The 23,889-nt window shown below is 53.5% G+C and overlaps 1 protein-coding gene across 1 annotated transcript in view; it reads left to right on the top strand.

Annotated features, from left to right (window-relative positions):
• The first annotated feature begins 636 nt into the window (after window positions 1–636).
• The window catches only part of NIPAL2 (NIPA like domain containing 2), a 74,658-nt gene continuing 51,405 nt past the window's right edge, over window positions 637–23,889 (top strand). The window contains exons 1-3 of the mRNA XM_056124939.1: window positions 637–850; window positions 14,490–14,558; window positions 16,592–16,763. Coding sequence (XP_055980914.1) covers window positions 716–850; window positions 14,490–14,558; window positions 16,592–16,763 — 376 coding nt within the window. The 5' untranslated portion in view covers window positions 637–715. The remainder of the gene's footprint in view (window positions 851–14,489; window positions 14,559–16,591; window positions 16,764–23,889) is intronic.

Here is a 23,889-nt window from a genome sequence, read left to right as displayed (position 1 = left end):
TTCCAGGTGTGGCTCTGGTGAACGCCAGGGCTGCTGGGCCTGCTCAGCGCCTCCTCTTTTGGACCACGCATTGCGCAGAATCTCGGGGAGTAGGTACCCCCCGAGTCTCCCCGGGCCCCCAGTGGTGACAGGTGCTGCTCAGGCCAGACCCTGGGCACTGCCAGGTCAGACTGCACGAAGGGAGACGGTGGGGCGGGGGAAGCCCGTGGCTCCTTTTCCTCCAGTTCCTTCTGTACCCAACTAGGCGCCAGGGGCTGGAGGGCACACCTGGCTGGGTTTGGGGGGGATGCCTTCAACAGGTGCGGAGAGCGGCACCTGGCGCGGCGGGGGGCGGAGCCAGGCAGGCGCTCGGGGGCGGGGCCAAGCGCCGGCGGAGCCAGGCAGGTGTGCGGCTCTGGGTCGGGAAGAGGTGAGGGGCAGGTGGTAGGGGTGAGGCAAGGACCCAGAGGCCTGGCAGGTGCCGGCCGGGCAGAGGTGTGCGGGGAGGGGTCGGGAAAGGGGCGTGGCCAGGCGCCCGACTTGACAGGTGCCGGGTGGAACAGAGGCGAGGGGCGGCGCAGGTGTGCGGGGGGGCGGGGCCTGCGCCCCGGGCCGAGCAGGTGTGCGGGGCGGGCGGGGCGGGGCCGGGCGGGGCGTGGCCAGGTGCCCGGGCAGCGAGCAGGAAGTGGCCGGTGCGGCCCTGGGCACCTCCTGCGGGCGGCGGGAGCGGGGGCGGATGGCGGCGCGGGCCCCGGGGGGCTCCGAGGACCCCGTGGCGGTCGCCCTGGACGGCCTGGCGCGCAATTTCACGTACGGGGCGCCGGGCGCTGCCAACGGCTCCCTGTCCGGCGCGTGGTTCCGCAGCCACCAGGTAAGGCCGCGGGCGGACCCGGCGCAGGACGCCGGGGCTGGCCGGGTGCGCGCGCTGCGGGGACCGCGGGACCCCCGCGCCCTGGGGGACCCCCTGGCCGGGGCGCGGGGCCTGCGGGCGGCCCGGACCGTCGCGCGCTCGTTCCGGGGCCTGACAGCCGCGCCTTTGCAGCCGGAACGGTCCTTTGCAGTCCTCCCCGGGGAGGACTCCAGGAGGCGGCGGGGGGTGGTCCATCACCCTTCAGGACCGGCCCCTCCCCGGGATCGGGCCGCAGCGGGGACCCAGGCAGGGACCCGCCCCTCCCCCGCGTCCCCTACGCGCGTCCGCGTGCGCGCCCCGGCCCGCTGCCAACACGCGTCACCCGCAAGGGCAGGGCGCACCGAGCGCCCGGGAAGGGGCCCGCCCGGCCTCAGCGGTTCTCCCTGGTGCGGGGGCCGGAGTGTGGCGGGGGAGGGGGGATCTTGACCTTGGGGCGCGGGAGACACCCTCTGTTTTCTACTTTCTTTATTTTTTTTTGCTTTTTGGGTCACGCCCGACGATGCACAGGGGTTACTCCTGGCTCTGCACTCAGGAGTTACTCCTGGCGGTGCTCAGGGGACCATTTGGGATGCTGGGGATCGAACCCGGGTCGGCCACGTGCAAGGCAAATGCCCCACCCACTGTGCTATGTGCTATCACTCCAGCTCAGATCTGTTACCCCTTTTTATTTTATTTTTTTGCTTTTTGGGGGTCACACCCAGTGATGCACAGAGGTTACTCCTGGCTCTGCACTCAGGAATCACCCCTGGCGGTGCGCAGAGGACCATATGGGATGCTGGGAATCGAACCTGGGTTGGCCGCGTGCAAGGCAAACGCCCTACCCGCTGTGCTATTGCTTCAGCCCCAACACTCTCTATTTTCATAAGACTCACTTTGTTCTTGTTCCTGGACAGATCCGTGGGGCTTTTTTTCCTTTCTATCATGCAGGAATAGAATCATAAAATATTGGGTGCCGTTGGTCTTCCCGCAGCGTTTGGTCTCGAATCCTTTTTGCGCTCGAGATGTTTGGGAGATTAGTTGAAATTTTGTTTTCAAGAGCGTCACACGGGATGATTTCTATGTAGACAAAGGAAGAGTGTTCCTCTTAGAGGTTTCTATCTGTTTTGCCACCAAAACAAACCTCTCAAGTGGGGAAAATTGGCCGGGGGTGCCGTGGAGGAGCTTAGAGCCTCTTTTCTCTGCAGCCTCGTCAGTGCTCCTCCTGTCCCCATCCCAGCCCCAGGAGCTATAAGGAAGTGGTTCTAGGGGAAGCATGGGAATGCTCTGGTGGTGTGTATCAGAAGCGTGCTAGAATATTCTTCTGCCAGAAGTGCTCCCAGGAACAGTTAAAGGATGAATTTTTCCTCCTTTGGTAAAGAGCTTGGAGGAGTGTTCGACGTGACCTGCTACAAAATCCTCCCTAGCGGGAGACATGATACTTGTCAGGCCAGCCTCATTGTCCTTAACGTGTTCTGGTCTCCGTGTTTTCCTGGCGCTCTACAGACACACACAGACGCCCGTGTGACACAGCCAGGAGTGCTTCCTCGCCCAGGAAACAGCTCACCTGTGACACTGTATTTGCACAGGCCAGAAAGGGCCAGCTTGGAGAATGGTCCCTGAATCAGTGTGAGTGCCACCCAGGTGGCAGACAGTTGGAAGCGACACTCTGGATTTGTGATATGGGCATTTATCTCAGTCCTGAGTGATTGCATTTGCTTTTTTTTTTTAATCTTTTGTTTAATTGTTTTGCTCGAGCGGGCCCAGTAACGTCTCCATTGGAGACTTTGTTGTTACTGTGTCTGGCATATCGAATACTCTCGGTAGCTTGCCGGGCTCTCCGAGAGGGGCGGAGGAATCGAACTCGGGTCAGCCATGTTGGCCGCTTGTAAGGCGAACGCCCTACCCGCTGTGCTATCGCTCCAGCGATTTTTTTTAATTGTTTTATTTTGTTTCATTAATGTGGGGGCTTCCCTGGGCAGTGCTCAAGCTTCTGTGCCCAGGGACCACGGCTGGTACGGTTCAGGGAGTCATAAGTGGGGTTTGGGGTCCAAACCAGCATTGGCCACATGCAAGGCAAGCACTGCACCCTCTAGTCCTCACTCTCCAATCCTGGTGACTTTGGTTTTTTTTTTTTTAAAAAGTATCGCTGGACTGGTCAGCTATGGGGCAGGTCTAGTCCAGGGGTGTGCCTTGATGGACTTACAGATGGACTTGACAGGTGGCATTCAGTCACACGTGATTCCATGATGTTTCCCATCCGTGGAGCACACAGCACCTCCCACACGTTTATTGGACCTGCGACTCACACTCCAGAACCATCTTCACTCTCCGCGCTTCTACTGTCTGGCTTTCACAGGCATTTTACTTCGACCAGTGCTCGAGGCTGGTGCCGATGGCCTGCGCTGTCAGCTGGCTCAGTGAACGGGGGACGTCACTCAGGGCCTCAGTTCCCAACGGGTCAAACTAGGGCTGGGCTCTTTTTTGCCCTTGCTGCCCCGTTGAATAAATCAGGGCCCAAGCCTCGAGGTGGGAGAGGTCCGCATAGGAAAGGCTGATGAGGCGCTGCTGTGGCTGGAGGCTGGTTCTGGACGTTTGTTGCAGTCTGCTGTGTGTCTAAATTCACATGGACTGTGTGTCAGAAAAAGGTTCTTCTGCACGGGATAAGATGAAAATTCAGAATTTTTGATGTCCTCTAGTTGAACTTTTGATTTTCAATGGCTTGAGTTTTTGAAGTCCACATATTTCAAGGAAAATTGATACAGCTTGGCGGGCAAGAGGGAGTGCAAGAGACAGACATTTGTTACACATTTTCTGTGTGACACTTTATAGCTATTATCTCATTGAAGGCCCTCAGCAGCCTCAGAAGGCCCCTATTATCCTCAGGTTCACGTAAGGAAACTTGTGTTCAATGACTTGCCCCAGAGCAAGTCCGTCTCTCTGCAAAGCTGTTTTTTATCCAGTGTCTAAAGGGGGCTGCTTCGAAGTCAGGGTTTGGCCAGGCTATGGTGGTCGAGCAGATGGGAGGGGGAAGGAGTGTGGCTTTTCTTGCTCTATTAGAGAAAAATCTTATCAAGTTAAACGTTTATTACCCAGTTCATTGGTTTTTTGGTGTTTTGTTTTGTTTTGTTTTTTTTTTTGCTTTGCTATCATCTATCTCTATACTGATGGTGACTGCACATGACTTTCTTTGTTTCATTTTTCTTTTTTGTTTTTTTGGGGGTCACACCCAGCAGTGCTCAGGGCTTACTTCTGGCTCTGTGCTCAGGGATCACTCCTGCTGGGGCTCTGCGAACCATCTGTGTGCTGGGATTCGAACCTGTGTCAGGTGCATACAAGGCAAACACCCTACCTGCTGTACTAGCTCTCTGGCCCCGTAACCTCCTTTCTTAAAGAAAAATACATGCTAAGGACTATTTAGAAGTAACGATAATAGAAGTTTTCAATGAAATGAAAGTTTTAAAAAGTACTTGCTTCCGGGGACTGGAGCGATATCACAGCGGGTAGGGCGTTTGCCTTGCACATGGCCGACCTGGGTTCAGTTCCTCCATACTCTCAAGCCCGGCAAACTACTGAGAGTATCTCGCCCACACGGCAAAGCCTGGCAAGCTCCCCGTGACGTATTCAATATGCCAAAAAAAAAAACCAGTAACAACAAGTCCCACAATTTGTTGTGAGACGTTACTGGTGCCCGCTCGAGCAAATCCAATGGGAGGACAGTGCTACAGTGCTACGTGGGTTGAACTTGGAGCTTGAAAAACACTGCACTGTAACAGATAGTCAGCTGCTTGCTTACAGATCATGGACCGGCCATGCAGAGGCTGGCGGTCCTTTCTATTTTCTTCCCAAGAAAAACCCTTTTTCCCTTTGTTTCCTGTCTACCCATTGTTTGGACCAGATTCGCTAGATGTATGCATAAGGCAACAAGGAGAGGAGAAAAAACGATGGCCTCAAAGCAAGAGAATCAAAGTGTTTCAAGCAGAAGCAATAACTGGGAAGTTGTGGGTCTCAGAGGAGCCTGCTTTCAGCCTGGGGAGTCTGTGTTCGCATCTTAAAGGCTGGCACCTTCCTGTTTGTGTGACTCCTGACTAGAGGTCCACTTGCAGGAGGGGCCCAGGCCAGTCCAGGAACCTGCAGGAATGCCTCAGTCCACCGGCCGCCGGACCTGGCTTGCTCTCCTCAGACATCATTTCCACGGGGAATTAGAAAGGAGAGGGAATGAGGCAGGGAGGAGCTACAGGGTAAAACACACTTCAGAGACCTGTCTGGGGGGAGGAGGCAGCCTCCAACTTTAGCCCGTCTGCCTCACACTTAGGTGATAGAACCCTAAGGAAGTCAAGGGCAGAGCCCTAGTCCAGCGGCTAAGGCACTGGCTTGCCTTGCATGCTCCTGACTCTGGTTTGATCCCCAGCACCACATAATGGCCCCCGGAGCCCTGCCAGGAGTGACCCCTGAATGCATACACACACGCCGCTTCCACCACCACACACACACACACACACACACACAAACACAAACCCTCTGTTTCCGATTCCAGGAAGGGGGCGGGTGGGCGTGAGTGAGGTGATGGCATTCAGTGATGGGAGGCCCTGGGTGCATGCGCAGAAACTGATGTCACGGTCACGGTCCTCCCGTTGTTCATCAATTTGCTCGAGCGGGCCCAGTAAGGTTTCCATTGGAGACTTTGTTGTTATTGTGTTTGGCATATCGAATACATCACGGGGAGCTTGCCAGGCTCTGCCGTGCGGGCGAGAGACTCTCGGTAGCTTGCTGGGCTCTCCGAGAGGGGCGAAGGAATCGAACTCGGGTCGGCCATGTTGGCTGCGTGCAAGGCAAACGCCCTACCGCTGTGCTATCGCTCCAGCCCACAGCAACTGATGTGCTTTCTTTTATTTATTTATTTTGGTTTAGGGACCGCACATGGCAGTACTCAGAGCTGCTGCTGGCTCTGTGTTCAGGTATGCATGCCCAGGGTCCAACCCAGACTGTCCACATGCAAAGCACACACACACACCTCGGCCCTCTGTCTCTGTCTTCTGATCTGGATGAGGTTTGCTTCTAATCCTTCATGCCAGAGACTTGGTTCTCTCTCTCTCTCTCTCTCTCTCTCTCTCAGCAGTTATCTGCAACTATTACATGGTCTCCTACAAGATTTTCTTTTTGCCTACTTTTTTTTTTAATTTTAAGAGTCTTGCTATGACCTTCCCAAATGCTTAACCCAGGTGACCTGGGGAAGAAATGGTCAGCTGTGTTCATTTTGCTAGCTAATGCTAATTGTTGTCTTTTGAAAATGTCAGTGATGATTCATTCGCCTGGCAGAGCTTGCCCTGGGCGGGCTGGCAGTCCCTGGTCCCTGCCGGCTGTGCTGATGTAGTCCGGTTCTCTTTCCCAGAAGTGTGGGTGCATCGCCTTGTTTCTGAAAATGTTGGCTGTCCCTGCTGAAATAGCAATAACCATCATGACATCCCTTCTAAGATATGGTGCCTTTGATAAAAGAGGGCCCGTGTGTCTCATCACTACGGAGCATCATGCAGAGGGCACTCAGTAACGAGCCAGTGCGGGTGGCACTGCATTCCACCCTGGCTAGAGGGAGCGTTGAGGTGTTGTGTGTGGGTTTTGTTTGTCATTGTGGCAGGGTTTACTCCTGAGGTGATCAGGGATCACAGGAGTCCTGGCAGGGGTCGTTTGTACACTGGGTAGGGCATCCAGTCATTCGAACAGGCCAGGGATGTGCTCCATGGTGCCATCCCCACCTGCCCCCACCTCACTGCCCCACGTCCTCTGGCACTTAGTAATCCATACACTTAGGTCCTTAGAGAAGGAAGAGAAATCTCCTCTGCCATTCCTCTTCACTGCGACTGGCTTAGCCTGCAGCCAAGTGGCTGCTGCTCTGCCTGAGTCCCTTGACTTTTGCCTCATTCTCTTGGCTTATCTCCAGAACCCTGTGGGACCGCCATGTCACCTAGAGCTCAGAGGCAAGGACCCTCCCCTCCTCTCTACACCCTCCAGATTTCCAGAAGGTGGAGCTGGCTCCCCAAGACCCCACTGGCCACTGTGTAATTCCAGCTCCACTTGGCCAGGTGGCCTGCCGAGCACCCCCCTCCGGAGACTCACAGGGGCTGGATTAATGACAGCAATTAATGAATTGAAGGTCACCTTTGAGCCTTTATCTTGTTTTTCTTTTCTTCCAGCCTGGCCAATATTCCCCCGTTGGGTTTGCACCTTTCATAACCACACCTCTGTGCCCGGGCCTCTTCCCCGCCCAGCTTTCAGCCTGTGGGTGCAGTCCGTCCGGCTCACCTTGTCCCTGTCCCCCGCCCCTGTCACCCCAGCACAGCCTCCAGTTTTTGTTGTTGACGCCTGCCGAGAGGCACTGGCAGATCCCTCTGTGGATCCCTTTGGTAAACACAGCCAGCAGCTGGGGAAGCCAGTACCCGCCTCACCCAGAGTGTTTGTCCTGGTGGGGCGCTCCCGGACCCGCCCCCGCCCAGTCAGCCTACAGAGATGCCGGATGCAGGTCTCAGCCTCCTTCTGCTTGGCGTCCACTGGCCCGACTGTTCTACCGGAGCTTGTCTCTCCTCGCTTCTAAATGGGACTCCCTCGCACCATGCCTCAGGAATAAAGAAGTCGTAAGTAAAGAGGTTGAGAAGTCACAGAGAGGGGTCAGAGCGATAGCACAGTGGGTTGGGCATTTGCCTTGCACGCAGCCGACCTGGGTTCGATCCCTGGCGTCCCATATGGTCCCCCGAACACCGCCAGGAGTCATTCTTGAGTGCAGAGCCAGGAGTAACCCCTGAGCATCGCCTGGTGGGACCCAAAAAGAAAAGAGAGAGAGAGAAGTCACAGAGAAGTGAAGAGTTTCTTTGCTTCTTTTGTGGGGTCACTCCTGGTAGGACTTGGGGGGCCCTAAAGCAGGTAGAGCGGTGCCAAGCCTCTGATTCCAAAAGCCTTGCCTCCTGCAGGCTGTGCCCAGTGTGCTCTGCTTGGCACCTCGATTCTCAGTGCCCTCCTGCGGGGGTACCCCATTCCCCCCCCAACTGCTCTGAACTCCCGGGCACTCTCCCCGTTATGCTCACTCCAGGCCACTCCGTCCTCCATGCTGCAGCCAGGGTGAGGCTTCCAGAAGCCAGTCCAGACCCCTTCTCAGTTTTCCAGGCGCTGGCAGCTGGGCACCTCCCACCCACCAGGGGGGCACCAATGCCCCTGGCCCACTTCTCAGTCCTGCCAGCCTGACCCCTTCAGGCCCCTTCTCCTCCCAGGCCCTTGAACCACAGGAACCAGGATCATCCTCCACCCCCGACTCTGTCCCCGCCTCTCTACTAGGGCGGGGCCAGGCCATGGGCCTCTGCACAGTTCACTGCAGGATGCTTGGACACGGAGGCTGAGGTTAGTGGCGGCTGAGCCATGCCAGAGGGGTGTGTGGTTTCGAGCTTGAGCAGGCCAGTTCTCTGCCTTCCACATCCCCCCGGCTCCTCCTGCCCCGATCCCTCCTCACCCTTTCCCGCCACGCCGTGTATGCCGCCAGCCTGTGTCTGAGTGTGGGTTGAGCCTTGCCATGGTTTTCTTTTTCTCCTGAACTGCTTCTCCTTGGTCCATCCTGCTTCTTTGTTTGTATTACTTTTGGGCTCTTTGTGTATCTTTGTGTGTTGTTGTTGTTGTTGCCTTCGCTTCTATGAAGTCCTTTCAAAGGTTTCAAAGGAATCCACATTTGATTTCTACGAAACAGTTTTTCTCACTTTTTAGTTCAAAAGACGTCGTCACATTTGGGGAATGCAGCTCAGAGCTAGAGAGAGCCCTTGCACTGACCTGTGTGGCCTTGGTTGAGAGAGAGAGAGAGAGAGAGAGAGAGAGAGAGAGAGAGAGAGAGAGAGAGAGAGAAGACAGCAACAAAAACTGAGAGCCTGTAGGAAAATAAGAAGTACAGTTGAACTGAGTATTAAGTAAATCGAGAAATACAAGTAGAGCTGGGAAGACAGCTCAAGGGGCTATGTGGATGCTTGACATGCAGGGGCTTAGGTTCGATCCACTGAGCACTAAGCCAGGAGTAGCTCAGAGTCCTAACAAGTGTGGCCCAAAACGAAACCAAAAAACGACAATTAAAATAGTAAGGAAGCACAACAAACTCCAAATGTCTTCCCTCAGACACAGTTATTACCCTTCAGACACGTTTATTTGTTCTCTCTCCGTGTGTTCTTTTGTTTCAGATCATGGTATAATAATTGATAGGCAGTTGGACGTGTTCTGAGTCTTACCCCCCCACCCCAGGATACTCAAGGCGGAGCCCTCAGGATCGGAATCGCCTCTCGCACCTTCTGAGTCTCAGGAAGTGGGCTGTGGGCAGACTCGTGTGGAGAACGCCCCAGCATGTCTGAGAGATGGCCGGGAGTAAACACCACCTCAGGCCAAGCTCTCCCTCCTGGTCATTCCCACGGGGACTGGGCAGCCTCAATCACAAAAGCTCTGGCATTTGTGAAGCTCGAAACTAGATCTCTCCTCATGGCCTGGAGCAGGAGACTCCATTCCTCTCTTGCGAGTCCAATCTGTTCAAAGCTAGCTGATTCAGGAATCTCATTCTAACTCCGCTGGGGTCTGGTCCTGAATTTATGCTTTGGAGGCAAAGCCAGGAAACTGATCGAGGTCAACGCTAGAACTGGCCAGACTGTTGCAAATTCCACACACCCCTGTTATCATATCCCATCTCCATCTGGCCAAACCACCCCGCCCAGGGATTGTAGGTCAATCATTTAATGTCGAATATCTAAAGAACATTCTGGCACCAAAAGGTGGAATGGGAGGTAATTATTCCAAATAAAACAAAAACATCCTTAATACTTAATCATTGCTGATATCATGGACATCCCTGTAGATCACTTGTGTGCTGTGGCCAAGACTCCTCAGAAAGTCAGAGAGTTCGGCGTGAGCGTTGCAGACATTCAGGCATCTGCCTGCATTTCTGGCCTATCCTGGGAACTTTATAATTAAGATGCAGAGTGACTTTTCCTTCTGTTCTCTCAGTTTTACTTGCGTTGAGAGAAGAACAGATTCTTCTCAAAAAAAAAAAAATTGCAAGATGATTGGGTCGAAGAGAGAGTACAGTGGCTAGCGCTGGCAGACGGCTGGCCCACGGCTGATCCGGGTTGGATTCCCAGCACCGCACCACCGGGCATGACCCCCAAACAGACAAAATTGCAGGATGCTGACCGCAGCTGGCCAGAAGGTCGCCTGTTGCAGGAGGGACTTGAAGAGCTACACAGACCTGAGCAGGCTGAGACGCTCCAGGGCCCAGCACAAGTCCCATCCTCCGCTGGTCCTCCCCGCTCTCAGCTGCTCGACTCTATACCAGCAAGGAGGTGGCAGGAGGGAAGAAACACTCTAACACTCTCACACATCCTAAAACAGTTCGAGAGCAGATCGCACTGTGACTGGAGTAATGATACAAACCAGACATCCCTAATCGGGGGTGAGGGACAAGCTGTGGAGAGCCTGCCCATGCGTGCAAATGCTGCTTCTGAGGATGCAAAGGGGTGCCCCGAGAGACGGGCAGTGGGGAGGGCACTCGCCCGGCACGCTGCTGACCGGGGTTCCATCCCTGACATCCATAGGGTCCCTGGAGCCCTGCCAGGAATAAGCCCTGAGCACTGTCAGGTGTGTCCCCAAATCCCAAAATCCCTATAGGCCAACAACAAAAAAGGCAGGAAGGGGGTTTGGAATCAGTAGAACCCACTCGCCAGACCCTCTGGCTGGAAACAAGATTTGTAACGGCGACCTCCAACATGCTGTTGAGGGGGCATCGTAAGTGGCACTCATTCAGTTGCACCCCATGGATATTCTGCGACTGTGTTTGCCCATCCAATGGCACCATTGCCCAGCTCCAAGCTTGCCTGGGGGTCTCCCAGCAGCAGGCATCATTCCGTGTCCTGGCCACTCTTCAGCAATGCCCGCAACTTTTTGATCTTTTTCAGGACTGTTGTTGTGGATGTGGGGATCTGTGATCCTGTGGCCATGACTGGTACTGATGTTTTGGAAGTCACTGCAGATGTGGGTAGTGAGAAGAGCCGGTGGACTCAAGGCAGAAGGCAGAGCCTGGCAAGGGTCTGAACGGCCTCAGTCTCCGCCAGAGCTGCAACAGGGGAGGGTCACTGTCTAAGGAGGAGCAAAGAAAGTGGTTTTTGGAGGTCGAACCGACTCCTGGAGAAATGCCACAAGTGTGGCTGGGACCCCATGAAGATTTCCAGTGTGGCATCAGCAGGGTCCAGCGTGCCGCCACAGGGCTAGAGAAGACGGGTGTCTTGAGGGACTTGCCACAGTGGGCAGGTGCCATCCACAGCACACAGACCTCTGAGAAATCCTCGGGGAAAGGAAGAGCCCCCCGACGTGGCAACTCCCTGGCTGCTCTGTTTTCAGCAAGTTCCACAACCTCTGGGCTCGTCAGCACCTGCCTCCCTGACCAGTCTGGAAAAGGCTGCAGCACCTTTAGTCAGAAGCAAATCAAAACTTGTTGGGGGGTCAGGTGATGGTTAGCATTCTTGGCTAAAAAGAAAAAAGAAAAATGTACAATGATGACAGTGATGACGATGATGATGATTGCTGTTGTTTGAGGTTTACCTGGCTGTGCTCGAGGCTTCCTTACCCCTGGCTCTGTGCTCAGGCATCACTCCTGAGAGTGCTTAGGGAACCACGTGGGGTGCTGGGCATCAAACCTGGGTTGGCCACATGCAGTCACTATAGTGTCTCATAAGCCCTCAATTAAAAAAAATTTTTTTTAATTTTCGGGCCACACCTTGTGGTCCTTCGGGCTTACTCCTGACTCCATGCTCAGGAATCACTCCGGGCTCAAGGAACTATCACTCCTGCTGGGGACCGATCCAGGGTCAGCCCTGGGCAATCAAGTGCCTTCACCCCTGTGCTTTCTCTCCAGCTCATGGAGTTCTTGACATGTTATGGATATCAATCCTTTATTAGATTGATGGCATGCAAATATTTTCTCCCATTTTGTGGAGCGTCTTTTCACTTGAATGCACACACATTTCTAATCACAGTGAAGTCCGACGTATTGTTTTGCTTGTTGCCTCTGCTTTTGGTGTCATATCCAAGAAATTACTACCAAATCCTACAACCGATTTCTAAACACTTTGGTCTGGTGCCATTTAAACTGAAGGATTCAAAGAATTTTGAAGCAAGATATTTCTGCTCAACAATTTATTTTTATAATTATGGGATATTTTCATAATTGCCCATTCAATCCCCAACTTTTTTCTGAACTTTATTTTCCTGATTACTGCCAAATGCATCCAATTGTAAATTGAAGGCTTGGGACTGGCACATTGTAGCACAATGCAATTGTTCCCCAGGAGAATAGCCATCCAAATTATTGCCAAGTGTGTTTATTAGGAAAATTCCCAACTGATTAAAGACTATGGATATTATATATCAACTATAAAATGAATTTTTGACATTCCTGCTTCCTTTTTTTTTTAATGCTGAAATTCACTTTAGTGCATCTAATAAGGTTCTAAAACTTCAAAGACATTTGTATTATGAAAAGGGTTCCTTGTGGTTGTCACGTTCATTTGAAATTCAAATAACTGCCTGAAACCTGAAACTAGCTAGAAGGTCTGTCCTGTGGCAGGAGATGGGGGAGCAGAAAGCCCTGTGACATTGTTGAGGCATCTGACCAGGAGAGACTCACCTGCCTGCTTTCCCAGGTGGGGGCAGCCAGAAGTGCCCTTTGAAGCTGTCCAATGATCTGTGCCGTCTTCTTTTTTTTTTTTAAGATTTTAAATGTAGGAGTACTGCTATTTATTTAGCCATTGATTAAGCTGATTGAATTGGGATCCATGCGTTCTTTCCTCAAGCATGGAGGGCAGTGGAGAAGAACTTGGTGTCTGGAGGTTTGGTTTTGTCTGTTTTGGGCTTGGGTCTGCACCCATCTGTATTCAGGACTGACTCCTCTCCCTGTGCTCAGGGGCCACTTCTGGTGGGGGTTGGGAGTTCACTTCATATGCCATGCCGGCGGGAATCGAACCCGGGTCAGCCACATGCAAGGCAGCCACCCTACCCAGGGTGCCATCTCTCTGGCCCCAAAGAACTTGGTAATTAGTCATTGATATACTTGTTCAGCCCAGTGATTTTGCATAGCAGATGACGTAGGGAACCAGCAGCAGCCTTCAGCCTGGTGCTCTCCCCTCAGAGAATCTGGCCTGCCCCTTGGGGACTGGGGTGTTCTGAGTAGGTCTCTGGGACATGTTCTTCAGGAGAGTGAGTTGTGGCTGGAGTGACCGAGGGAAGGGACTGCTCCATCTCAGGGAGCAAAAATGCATCACCCCTGGGGTCAGAGCAGTAGCACAGCGAGTAGGGTTTTGCCTTGCATGTGGCAGACCTGGGTTTGATCCCCGGCATCCCATATGGTCCCCTGAGCACTGCCTGGAGTAATTCCTGAGTGCAGAGCTAGGAGTAAGCCCTGTGCATCGCTGGGTGTGACCCAAAAAGCAAAAAAAAAAAAGTGCATCACCCATGGATTGGGGGTGCTGGTGGGGGGAGGGGGCAGCAGGCCATCCCAGCTGGAGTCCCCAGCGTGGAGGGACCTGGCCAAGGGTGGGGGATGCAGGCTGGCAGAGAACTTGCTATCTGACTTGCGTTGTCAACTGTGGGGAGCTGTGGTGGGTCCCTGAGGAGACGAGTGCTGGGAATGTGCCGTCCAGCTGGGAATCTTCCCCTCCATCTTCTAGTTCCCGGGGGCAGGTGGCAGCCCTCAGGAGTACTGTCCTGTGAGTCCCAGGCCTATGATCCTTCTTCCTGTCACCATGCTGCTGGGTGCAGAGGTAAAGAAGGAGGATAGCAGCTGTGGGAAGCCTGGGCCATGAGTTCAAGAAGCGATGGGCACACCAGTCAGATGGCAGGTGGGGTCGCGCTGGAAGAGTCTGTGAAAAGCACGTTAAGGGACCAGATCACAACCAGGCGACTCATAATAAATGAGACAAATGTTTTCAGAATTGTAGTAAAGTAAGTAAAGTAAAGGCCCTCCCATTGATCGTCGATTTGCTCGAGCGGGCCCAGTAACGTCTCCATTGGAGACTTTGTTGTTACTGTGTCTGGCATATCGAATACTCTCGGTAGCTTGCCGGGCTCTCCGAGAGGGGCGGAGGAATCGAACTCGGGTCGGCCATGTTGGCCGCTTGTAAGGCGAACGCCCTACCGCTGTGCTATGTAGTAGAGGATGGAACTCGTTCTCGAACTCGGAAAGCTGATCTCAATAAAACCACATTCACGTTCTAAATCATTTGTGGAGACAAGCACCTTACCTCCTGTGCTTGTCTCTACATCCCAAGTACAGAAAAATTTTAAGCAAATTTCTACAGAAGAATTAATATAACCTAATTAATATAACCTCTATTAATTAATAGACCACCCAAAATGTAAGCAAGAAAACCAAAATCACGTTAAGCAATAATAATGCTTTGATGTTAAACCACTCTATTTTGTAATATTAAAATCACTAGAAAATAGAAAATAAATAACATCTTTGTGGAATGAACAAGGAGGGAATGGCGTGCCCACTGGAGTCTGAGTTGCTCTTTCTGTAAGTATCTGACGGGTGATACTGAAGCACCTCTTTCCATTACAGGTTCACCTGTTTGGAGTTTTGCTGGCCGTCTTGGGAAACGTGGTGATCAGCATTTCCCTCAACATTCAGGTGAGGCAGGCAATGCTGCACTTTCAAACACTCCGGTTAATTGCAGGGACAGGCTCTGCTCTCCCGGGATTTTGTCTTCTCGCCTCCTTCCTCTAGTAGAAAACAGGGAAAAAATTGCATTTTATGACCTCACCGCTGTAGAGGCAGACAGAATCCAAGCTACATTGGCTCTGTTCTTCATTTTCGGAAAGAAACACGTTCACATTTGCAAAGAGGCCCACGAAAATGCTTCTGTGGGTCTCTCAGCAGTGTTGTGTGTTGCAGTCCTGAGGTTTTCAACCTCTTTCCAGGCCAGTGATAGCAGAAGTATTGTGTGGCCCTCTAGGGCTGGAATCAAAAGCACTGTGGACAGGTCAGCATTTGCACCTGTCTATACCTGCTCTGCTGTGCAAGTCAGGCACTGCCCTATGTCAGCAGCCATGGGAAGCAGTGGGAGATTTCTGGGGGGCCAGACCTCCCTGTGACCCAGCTCTAGACAGCCATGCTCCAGCTAAATGCCCGGTCACCTCTGGACTCCTTCTGCTTCTTGGGGAGCCTCACCCCCGCCCCCAGGCATAGCCAGGCCCTTGTCTCTTGTTCTGTTTCCCCCTGGTTTTTGTTGTTGCTGTTCAGTTTGGGGAGGTTTCTTAGCCACTCTCTGCAAGCACTCAGGAGTTATTCCTGGTTGAGGAGTGACCCCAGACAGTGCTCAGGAAGACCATGTATCCGGATCCCAGTGGGACCTAGGAATACCAGGCAAGCACCTTGGTTCCTGTACTCTCTCCGGCCCTATTTTCATTTGTTTGTTTATTTGTTTTTTTAAAAACTTAAGTAATTTGAATTATATATACTTCTTTCTCCTTCTTTTTCAGTTTTGTCTGTGGCCCACATCCAGTCGTCCTTGGGGTTTAATTCTACCCCATACCCAGGAATCACTCCTGGCAGGGCTCAGGACCACATGGGGTGCCAGGGACCGAACTCAGGTCAGCCACATGCAAGGCAAGCATCTTGTCCACTGACTATTGCTCTAGGCTCTCTACATATTTCTAATGAAGAAGTAACTTGAACTGTAAATCAAAGGGCTTTGAAGTTTGGTTTTTAGTTTGGTTTCAGATACTAGGACACGTCCAACCAGCTCCAGGTGGGAGTCCCCACACACTGCCCACCAAGCCATTCTGCCTAGTGCTGATGCCAACTGCCAGCTCTAGTGGCTACTTGATCCACAAACTTGCGCGCGCGCGCACACACACACACACACACACACACACACACATCAAGAAGTTTCTCTTAGTGGCTTATCTTTATTTATTCATGTTTATTTAAGCATCGGGCTTTTTATGACTTTCCAAAAAAGTGCATTTCTGGTTTAGTTTGGTTTTGCAGGGAGGGAGGGAGGATGCGCAGGGCTTATTCCTGGCTCTGCGCTCAGGGACCATCCTGATGGGGCTCAGGGAACCATTCGGGGTGCCAGGGATCGAACCTGAATCTGCTGTGTGCCAGCAAGCACCCTCCCCACTGTCCTATCTCTCTGGCCCAAGAAGTGCTGTCCCTTAGCAGTCTGAGCCCGCCCCCCCCAGGTCCTTCAGAGACACCTCATCTGCAGGGAGTAATGGTGAGCACTCCGAGGGCGTGGGAATGGTCGTTAGGGACAGGTCACTTGGGTGTGCAAGGGCCTGAAAACTCTACTAGGTATCAGCCAGCTGCTCCTTCTGTATAAGAATCGGGCACAGACAATACAGCGGTCATCACTCCACCAGTACACCGAGAAGCCAGTGATGCCCGTGGACAGGCTCCAGGGTTGCCAGACACTTTCCCTTTCTATTTTTTTTTTTTGTTTTGGGGGCCACACCCCCAGCAATGCTCAGGGGATGCTCCTGGCTCTGCAGCTGGGAATCACTCCTGGCAGTGCTCTGGAGGGACCCAGGGATGGAACCTGGGTCAGCTGTGTGCAGTGCACGCGCCCTCCCCGCAGTGCTATGGCTCGGGTGCTTTCGTGCCCGTTGGCACCACAGTGGCTCACCTGCTGACTGCCGGGCTCTCTGCTTCCCTTTCAGAAGTACTCGCACCTGCAGCTGGCACAGCGCCCAGAGCCCCGCCCCTACTTCCGGAGCCCACTGTGGTGGGGCGGGGCCGTGCTCATGGCCCTGGGCGAGGTGGGCAATTTCGCCGCCTACGGCTTCGCACCCATCACCCTCGTCGCCCCGCTCGGCTGCGTGTCAGTCACAGGTGAGCCAACGGGAATCTTAACTATCAGAATAGCGAGTGGCCTTCCATTCATGGAGCAAAATTCCTGGTACTAATCTCAGCCATTCCTGGGTGTTAATGGAAGGCCAGCCACAGGCTCTAGGGGAAAAGGAAGCTCAGATAGAGAAGAGAGCACCAAATGAAGGGTGTTGTGAGACCCTCCCAGGGTGGGAGAAGCAAAAAGTAGTCGATAGACCAAACATGATTGCCACTCAATGCCTCTCTTGCAAAACACAGGAACCAAAAGAAGAGAGAGAGAACAAGGGGGAATGCCCTGCCACAGAGGCAGGGTGGGACGGGGGGCGGGGGGAATGAGGGGTGGGGGGGGGATGCTGGGACCCGTGGGGATGGATGACGGGCACTGGTGGAGGGATGGGCACTTGATCATTGTATAACTGAAACCCAAGCACAAAATTTGTAAGCCTATAACTGTACCTCATGGTTTTTCACTAATCACTTCACTTAATCACTTAACTTCCCGTTAGTCGTCGATTTGCTCGAGCGGACGCCAGTAACGTCTCCATTTGTCCCTGTCGCATGCTAGTGTAGCCCAATGGCATCTGTTCACTAATAAAAAAAGAAAAAAAAAAGAATAGCGAGTGGGTGGGGGGGACGGTGAGCCCCCAAATCACAAAAATGTGTAAGTCTGCAACTGTACCTCATGATGTCTCACTATTAAAAAAATTTTTAATTAAAAAAAAATACAAAGGGAAGCGACTCTTGGCGGTTCCCCCGGCACAACCCCTGGTGCCCACAACCACGACCTTTGATCACGCCCCCATGCCCCGCAACCCATCACCCACTGCAGGGTTCTGACATGCCCAGCGCAGCACAGGTGAGGGTGCTTCTGGGTCATGAAGACTTGCCGGTAGCATCTGGAATGCTGTTTCACACCCTCGCTTAAACTGCATCCCATTCCACCTTCTCGTACCCAGTCCTGCCCCATTCTTTAGCGTCTCTTCTTATGTGACTATGTTAAGAATGAAACACCTTGGGGCCGGAGCGATAGCACAGCGGGTAGGGCGTTTGCCTTGCACGCGACTGGCCTGGGTTCGATCCCCGGCATCCCATATGGTCCCCCAAGCACCGCCAGGAGTAATTCCTGAGTGCAGAGCCAGGAGTGACCCCTGAGCATTGCTGGGTGTGACCCCCCCCCAAAAAAAGAATTAAATACCTGGTGGGGGGGGGGCAGAGCGAGAGAGCAGCACAGGAAGAGTGCTGACCTTGCTCGCCGCCAACCCGATTCATTCCTCGGCATCCCAGAGGGTCCCCCCTGAGCACTGCCAGGAGTGACTCCTGAACACAGAGCCAGGAGGAACCCCTGAGCATTGCTGGGTGTGGCCCCAAAACAAAACAAAGAATTAAATCCCCATGGCTCTGCATTGCAGCAGGAGTGCGTGATTTCGTAGTAACCTCACAGCCATCCCACTTCCGGAATTGGTAGGATTTCCTGAATACATTTAGGAACGAGCAAATGAGGTGTCCCTAAAGACTGGGAGTGGGGCGGGGGGCGGGGGGCACAACACATATCGCCTCTAAAATGAGGCTAAATTCTCAGAGCCTCGTTCGAATCAATAAAAATCCCGTCGTGTTTCCCTCTTCATCGGCTGCCATGGAAACAGCATGTTTCCCCCGGTTCTGTGAGATTAGAAGCTTCATTGAATTAGAAACAAGTCGAGGTCTGGTTATTGTCTGCGAACAGCATGAGCTCACATGTCCCAGTTTGAATCTTTCTCCTGAAAATTATGTAATATTCTTAAAGCGTAGACTGAACCCGAATCACCTAGCTTCACAGCAAACTTTATTTTATTTTGATAGTTGTGGTTCCCCCCCCACACACACACACACACTTTTAATTATCCAAAATGCCGTTTGTGGAAGATGCCGTTCTGGTGCTCCAGAGTGAGGCACTTGGCAGAGCACTGTGACCAAGCTCAAGTGGCTCTTTCTGTTGTCCTGGAGGACACTGTGGCAGGGGAAGAGGGGTGGCGGGGGAGGGGGCTCGCCGGATGCTTCCAGGCCCCTCATTGGCGTGTCTACAACCTGGCTTTGGTTGTCGGTTTGCTCCCCTCATTGCCCCCGACCCTGTGTGAAACTAGACCCATGGCGTTGTGGGCCTCCCCTCCCCCCCATCGCTGCGCCGCTCTGGGAGTCCGCTGGGCACGTGTGTGGACAGCACCTGGGACCCTCATGAGGCAGGAGCTCCTGATGATGAGCTGTGGACCTTCCACCACACACAGACACACTCGCCATGACTTCTTGGATCCCTTCTAGAAAGGGAGGAGGCCACAGCGATGTCACAGCAGGGAGGGCATTTGCCTTACATGTGTCCGACCCGGGTTCAATCCCCAGCACCCCAGAGAGTCTCCTGAGCACGGCCGGGAGTCGTTCCTGAATGCAGGGTCAGGGGAACCCCTGAGTATCACCAGCTGTGGCCTCCGAATGAAAATAAATAAGTAAAAGATTCCAGAAAGGGGCTGGAGAGAGGGGCTCAGGCAGGGAGGGTGCTTGCCTTGCATGCAGCCGACCAGGGTTTGGTCCCCGGCATCCCATGTGGTTCCACGAACCCTCCAGGAGTGATCCCTGAGCACAGAGCTAGGGATAGGCCCTGAGCACCACCAGGTGTGGTCCTGAAGACAAAACAGAAGATTCTGGAAAGTCTTGCAGACTTGAGGAGCGGAGGGCATGATTTTACTTTGGCTGTGCCCGCAGATGGAGCAGGGAAGTCCCCATATGTCTCAGCTAGGACCTTCTTTTATTGTGTTGCAGGTTGTATTGCCAGGGGATGGGGCCCACTCCCAGTGATGCCCATAGTACCGGCCTGGCAGTGCTGGGACCACCAAGACCACTCACAGCGGTGCTAGGGGGAGAAGGGCAGGAGATACTGGGGGACAACATGGGACCCCACGAGAGAGGCAGGCTCTCGTCTCCTTTCAGCGTTCTGCTGACCTGTCACCCTTCCCTGCCATCTGTTAGAACACTTTCAGTTCCTGTCATTTCTTGGACATTCCAGAAAGCAACATCAAACATGTCATTGAATTGAAAAAAAAAAAACAAACGGGTGTGGGGGGGGGGGGGGTGGGGGGTGGATGGAGTGGGGGTGTCATGGAGAGATTGCTCCTAGAGTTGGTGCAAGCTTTGCATGCAGGAGGCCCTGGGACTCGATCCTCCCCACCATGCAGTCCCCTGAACTCAACAGGGAGCCAGTGTTGAGCAGAGCCGGGGCTGAGCCCAGTATCGTCCCCAAACAAAAACAAAACCAGACCAAGTAAACAGGTAGGCGGTGTGTGCATTGAGTGGGGCACGTAGTGGTCTTTGGTTTTGCATCTGGGTTTGTCGTTGTTATTGTTACTTTACACATTTTTGTTTAAACCTTTCTTTCACGAGGAGCAGTCTTTAAGTCCTTAAGTCCCAGGGAGGGGGGCCGCAGAATCCGGCTTCGCCCCCTCCTTTGAGGTGCGTCCTACTGGCTTAGCACCACCACCTGGTCCCTCCTCTCCTTCCTGGAAGGACGGAGCACGGGTCCCCGGCCCACCGCACATGGGACGGCCTGTCAGCCTGGTCTGATGCAATCACACACACTGGAAAACTCCAGAATTTCCCAACCGTGTTCCCAGGCTCAGCGTGTGGAGGAAACTGGCACGCCAGTTTGCCCGAGGAGCCGCGAGGGGCACGAGTGTGCAACCAGCTTGTGCCCTCCTGCTCTGTCTCCTCGGTTCCTCCTGGCAGCAGGGGACAGATTCCCTTCCGGTTCAGCCACAGCCACTGCAGCAGAACCATGTGTAGGGTTCAGGGCTAAGGGCAATGCGGAACCCCCAGGAGCGAGGGCCTGGCCTCTGTCCTTAGACCTGTCCACAATTCCCATCCCAGGCCCACCCTCTGCCTGGGGGCCTTTCTCAGCCTCTGGACTATGTTCCTTGACCTTCTTGCAGCCGTGATCTGTCCAGACCTTGTCTCCCCCATCCCATTGGTTGGACTCCTACTTTCATGCTGTGCCTTCCCCATTTGTATGATTTTCACCCAAGGCCCCTTGGACTATCCTGGCATGCATGGAAAGCCTACAGGCCCCCTGGGAAACACTACTTTAGACCATGAACTAAATAAAACAAGCTTGTCCCGGGTTCCCAGAGCAGCCCAGGTGGGCACCCTCTCATCTCTGCGGTTCCTTCTTGGAGAATCTGGGAAAGATGCATTTCCTGAGAGACTGAGTGAGATTGAATTGTCCTGAAAAATCCTGAGCTGTGAGGGGCCCCGGCCCAGACTCTGGGGTCTTTGGACGGTGCGCAGCCTGTTCTCCCGCACACCACAGACCTGGTTCTGTGCCCCCCGCCCCGGACCCTTCTCATCCTGCTCTCCAGAGCCCCTAGAGGCTGCCCAGTGGCGGGAGTCTGGTCAGTCCCTGGTGAGCAGGACACGGGGACAGCCCACAGTACAGCTTGGCGGGGCTGCTGGAATTGGCAGTTTGATCGAACGAGGACAGCATGTTCTACTGGGATGTCCTGTTCTAGGGTGTTGGAGGAGAAGACCACTTGCTTCAGAGATCTCATTTCCTGATGAAGCACCACGGCTAAATGCTTCATTGCTGGGAATCTGAATATTCACTCTGGGAATTTGTGAATATTCGCGCATTTCCTTTGGGGGTTGAGTTTGATCCATCCACAGAATGTTTTTTTTTCCTCTTGCACTTCATTCCCACAACTGTGATCTACTCTGAGCATTGAGGGATGATGAGAAACAGTGATGCGATCTGGAGTGATAAGGCGATAAGGCGCCTGCCTTGTACACATCAGAACCTGGTTCCGATCCCTGGTACCGTACCTGGAGTGGTCCCTGAGCATGGAGCTAGGAGTCAGCCCTGAGCATAGTCGGGTGGGGCACCAAGAGAAAGAGAGAAAGAATAACAGGACCAGCAACCCAAAGGTTTGAAACCATATCGGACCAAGGAGAGGCCAAGGTGGACCTTGCTCTGTAGAAAAGTAACTCGTGTGAAGAACAAAAGCAACCGGTACTGGCGCAGATGTGGCGAGAAAGGGACCCTCCTTCACTGCTGGTGGGAATGCCGGCTGGTCCAACCCTTTTGGAAAACAGTATGGACGACTCTCAAAAAATTAGAATTTGATCTGCCATTTGACCCAGCTATAGCACTCCTGGGAATATATCCCAGAGAGGCAAAAAGGTATAGTCGAAGTGACATCTGCACTTGTTTGTTCATTGCAGCACTCTTTACAATAGCCAGAATCTGGAAAAAACCTGAGTGCCCGAGAACAGATGACTGGTTAAAGAAGCTTTGGTACATTTACACAATGGAGTACTATGTAGCTGTTAGAAAAGATGAAGTCATGAAATTTACATACAAGTGGTACTACATGGAAAGTATCATGTTAAGCGAAATGAGTCAGAAAGAGCGGGATAGACACAGAAAGATTGCATTCATCTGGGGAACATAAAAAAACAAAACGGGAGACTAACGCCCAGGAATGGCTGAGATTAGTACCAGGAATTTTGCTCCACGACTTGAAGGCCAGCCACATGTGCTAGGGGAAAAGGAAGCTCAGATAGAGAAGAGAGCACCAAATAAAGGGTGTTGTGAGACCCTCCCAGGGTGGGAGAAGCATGCTGAAAGTAGTCTATAGACCAAACATGATTGCCACTCAAGGCCTCTCTTGCAAAACACAGGACCCGAAAGAAGAGAGAGAGAACAAGGGGGAGTGCCCTGCCACAGGGGCAGAGTGGGCCGGGGGGAATGGGGGGTGGGAGGGATGCTGGGACCCGTGGTGGGGGAGGATGGGCACTGGTGGAGGGATGGGTACTTGATCATTGTATAACTAAAACCCAAGCACAAAAGTTTATAAGTCTATAACTGTACCTCATGGTGTTTCACTAATAAAAAAATGATAAAAAAAAAAAAGGTAACTCGTGTGGGCTGGGTACAACCAGGGGCTTATTCCAGAGCAGGGGTGGTAGGGGAGGGGGCAGGTGGCAGTTTTTCAGGCTGACACCAAGCGATGCAGTTAATCGTGGTAAGATCTCCTTGGCCCAAGAGAAACTGCCCGGGACCAGGAGTGAGCCTGGACAAGGGGTGGAGACGGGTGTGCTCCCTCCAGGACACAGGGAGGAGGGGTGGACATCCAGACCGACAAGTCATTTCTGCCTCTCCCTCCCCTCACCTGCAGGCTTTTGCTCCAAACCGAACTTGCGTGAGACGGATAGTTTGTGTGTCTCTGCGGCACTGTGAAAAGCACGCGTGAAGCGTGGCTGTGGGCATGGGGCTCCCAGTGGAGCATGGCTACACCCGGGAGGCTTTCTAATTGACCAGTGAGGGAGGGAGCCCACACAAACCCATCAGCCACCCCCAAGCCCCTGGGGAAGAAGGCTCAGTGCCAGCCCCGAGGACCCCTTGGGGCAGGGGCTCCAGCAGAGATCACAGTTGTGGGAGCAAAGGGCAGACAGAGGCCTCGTACTGTGGCCTCCCTAAGTCCAGCCCCCAGGGAGTGAGACCCGTCCAGTGTCCACGGCCCATGCCCTTGGTTGTCCCCTGGCAGTGTGCAGAAACCATCCTTTGTTCAGTTGACGGTGGTGTGGCCCTTGGTGCAGCCTAAATGAACTGTGTCGCCAAACCCTCGCCCACATGCACGCACAGAAGGAGGCATTCCCGGAACCTCTCGCCCACCTCGTGGCCTGCAGAGCCCACTCTGCCCGTCCTGCCTCTTTGCAAACGCCACAGAGCATTTCCAGGTTCACTTTAGAGCACCTTGTTCCTCCTCTCTACAGCAGGCAGCATTTTCTGTTGCAGGGGAGCAGTGGGCAGTGGGCAGGGGTGGTCCTGTTCCGGCCTGACATGCGCTCACAGACGTGCAGTCAGGAAGGACCGTTGTCCTTGATCCAGGTCACAACCTGACAGCACCTTGTCCGGATCCTTCCCTAAGTGGTGCTTTTGCCATCTCCCCACGGGAACGTGCAGAACAGCTGTGCCCTGTGGAAAGAGACACGTCTCACAGCTGTCACTCCCCAGAGCGGCCCACGACACTTCCAGGAGAGCATGACGGTTTGATCAAGCCCCGACACCTCAACTCTAAACCTCGGAGAATGATGGCCCGTAGGTCCAGTG

The sequence above is a fragment of the Sorex fumeus genome, unplaced genomic scaffold, assembly GCF_029834395.1.
Source record: "Sorex fumeus unplaced genomic scaffold, SorFum_2.1 ptg000053l, whole genome shotgun sequence".
In the NCBI taxonomy this organism is placed as follows: Eukaryota; Metazoa; Chordata; class Mammalia; order Eulipotyphla; family Soricidae; genus Sorex; species Sorex fumeus.
This window is presented reverse-complemented; position numbering and strand designations above follow the sequence as displayed.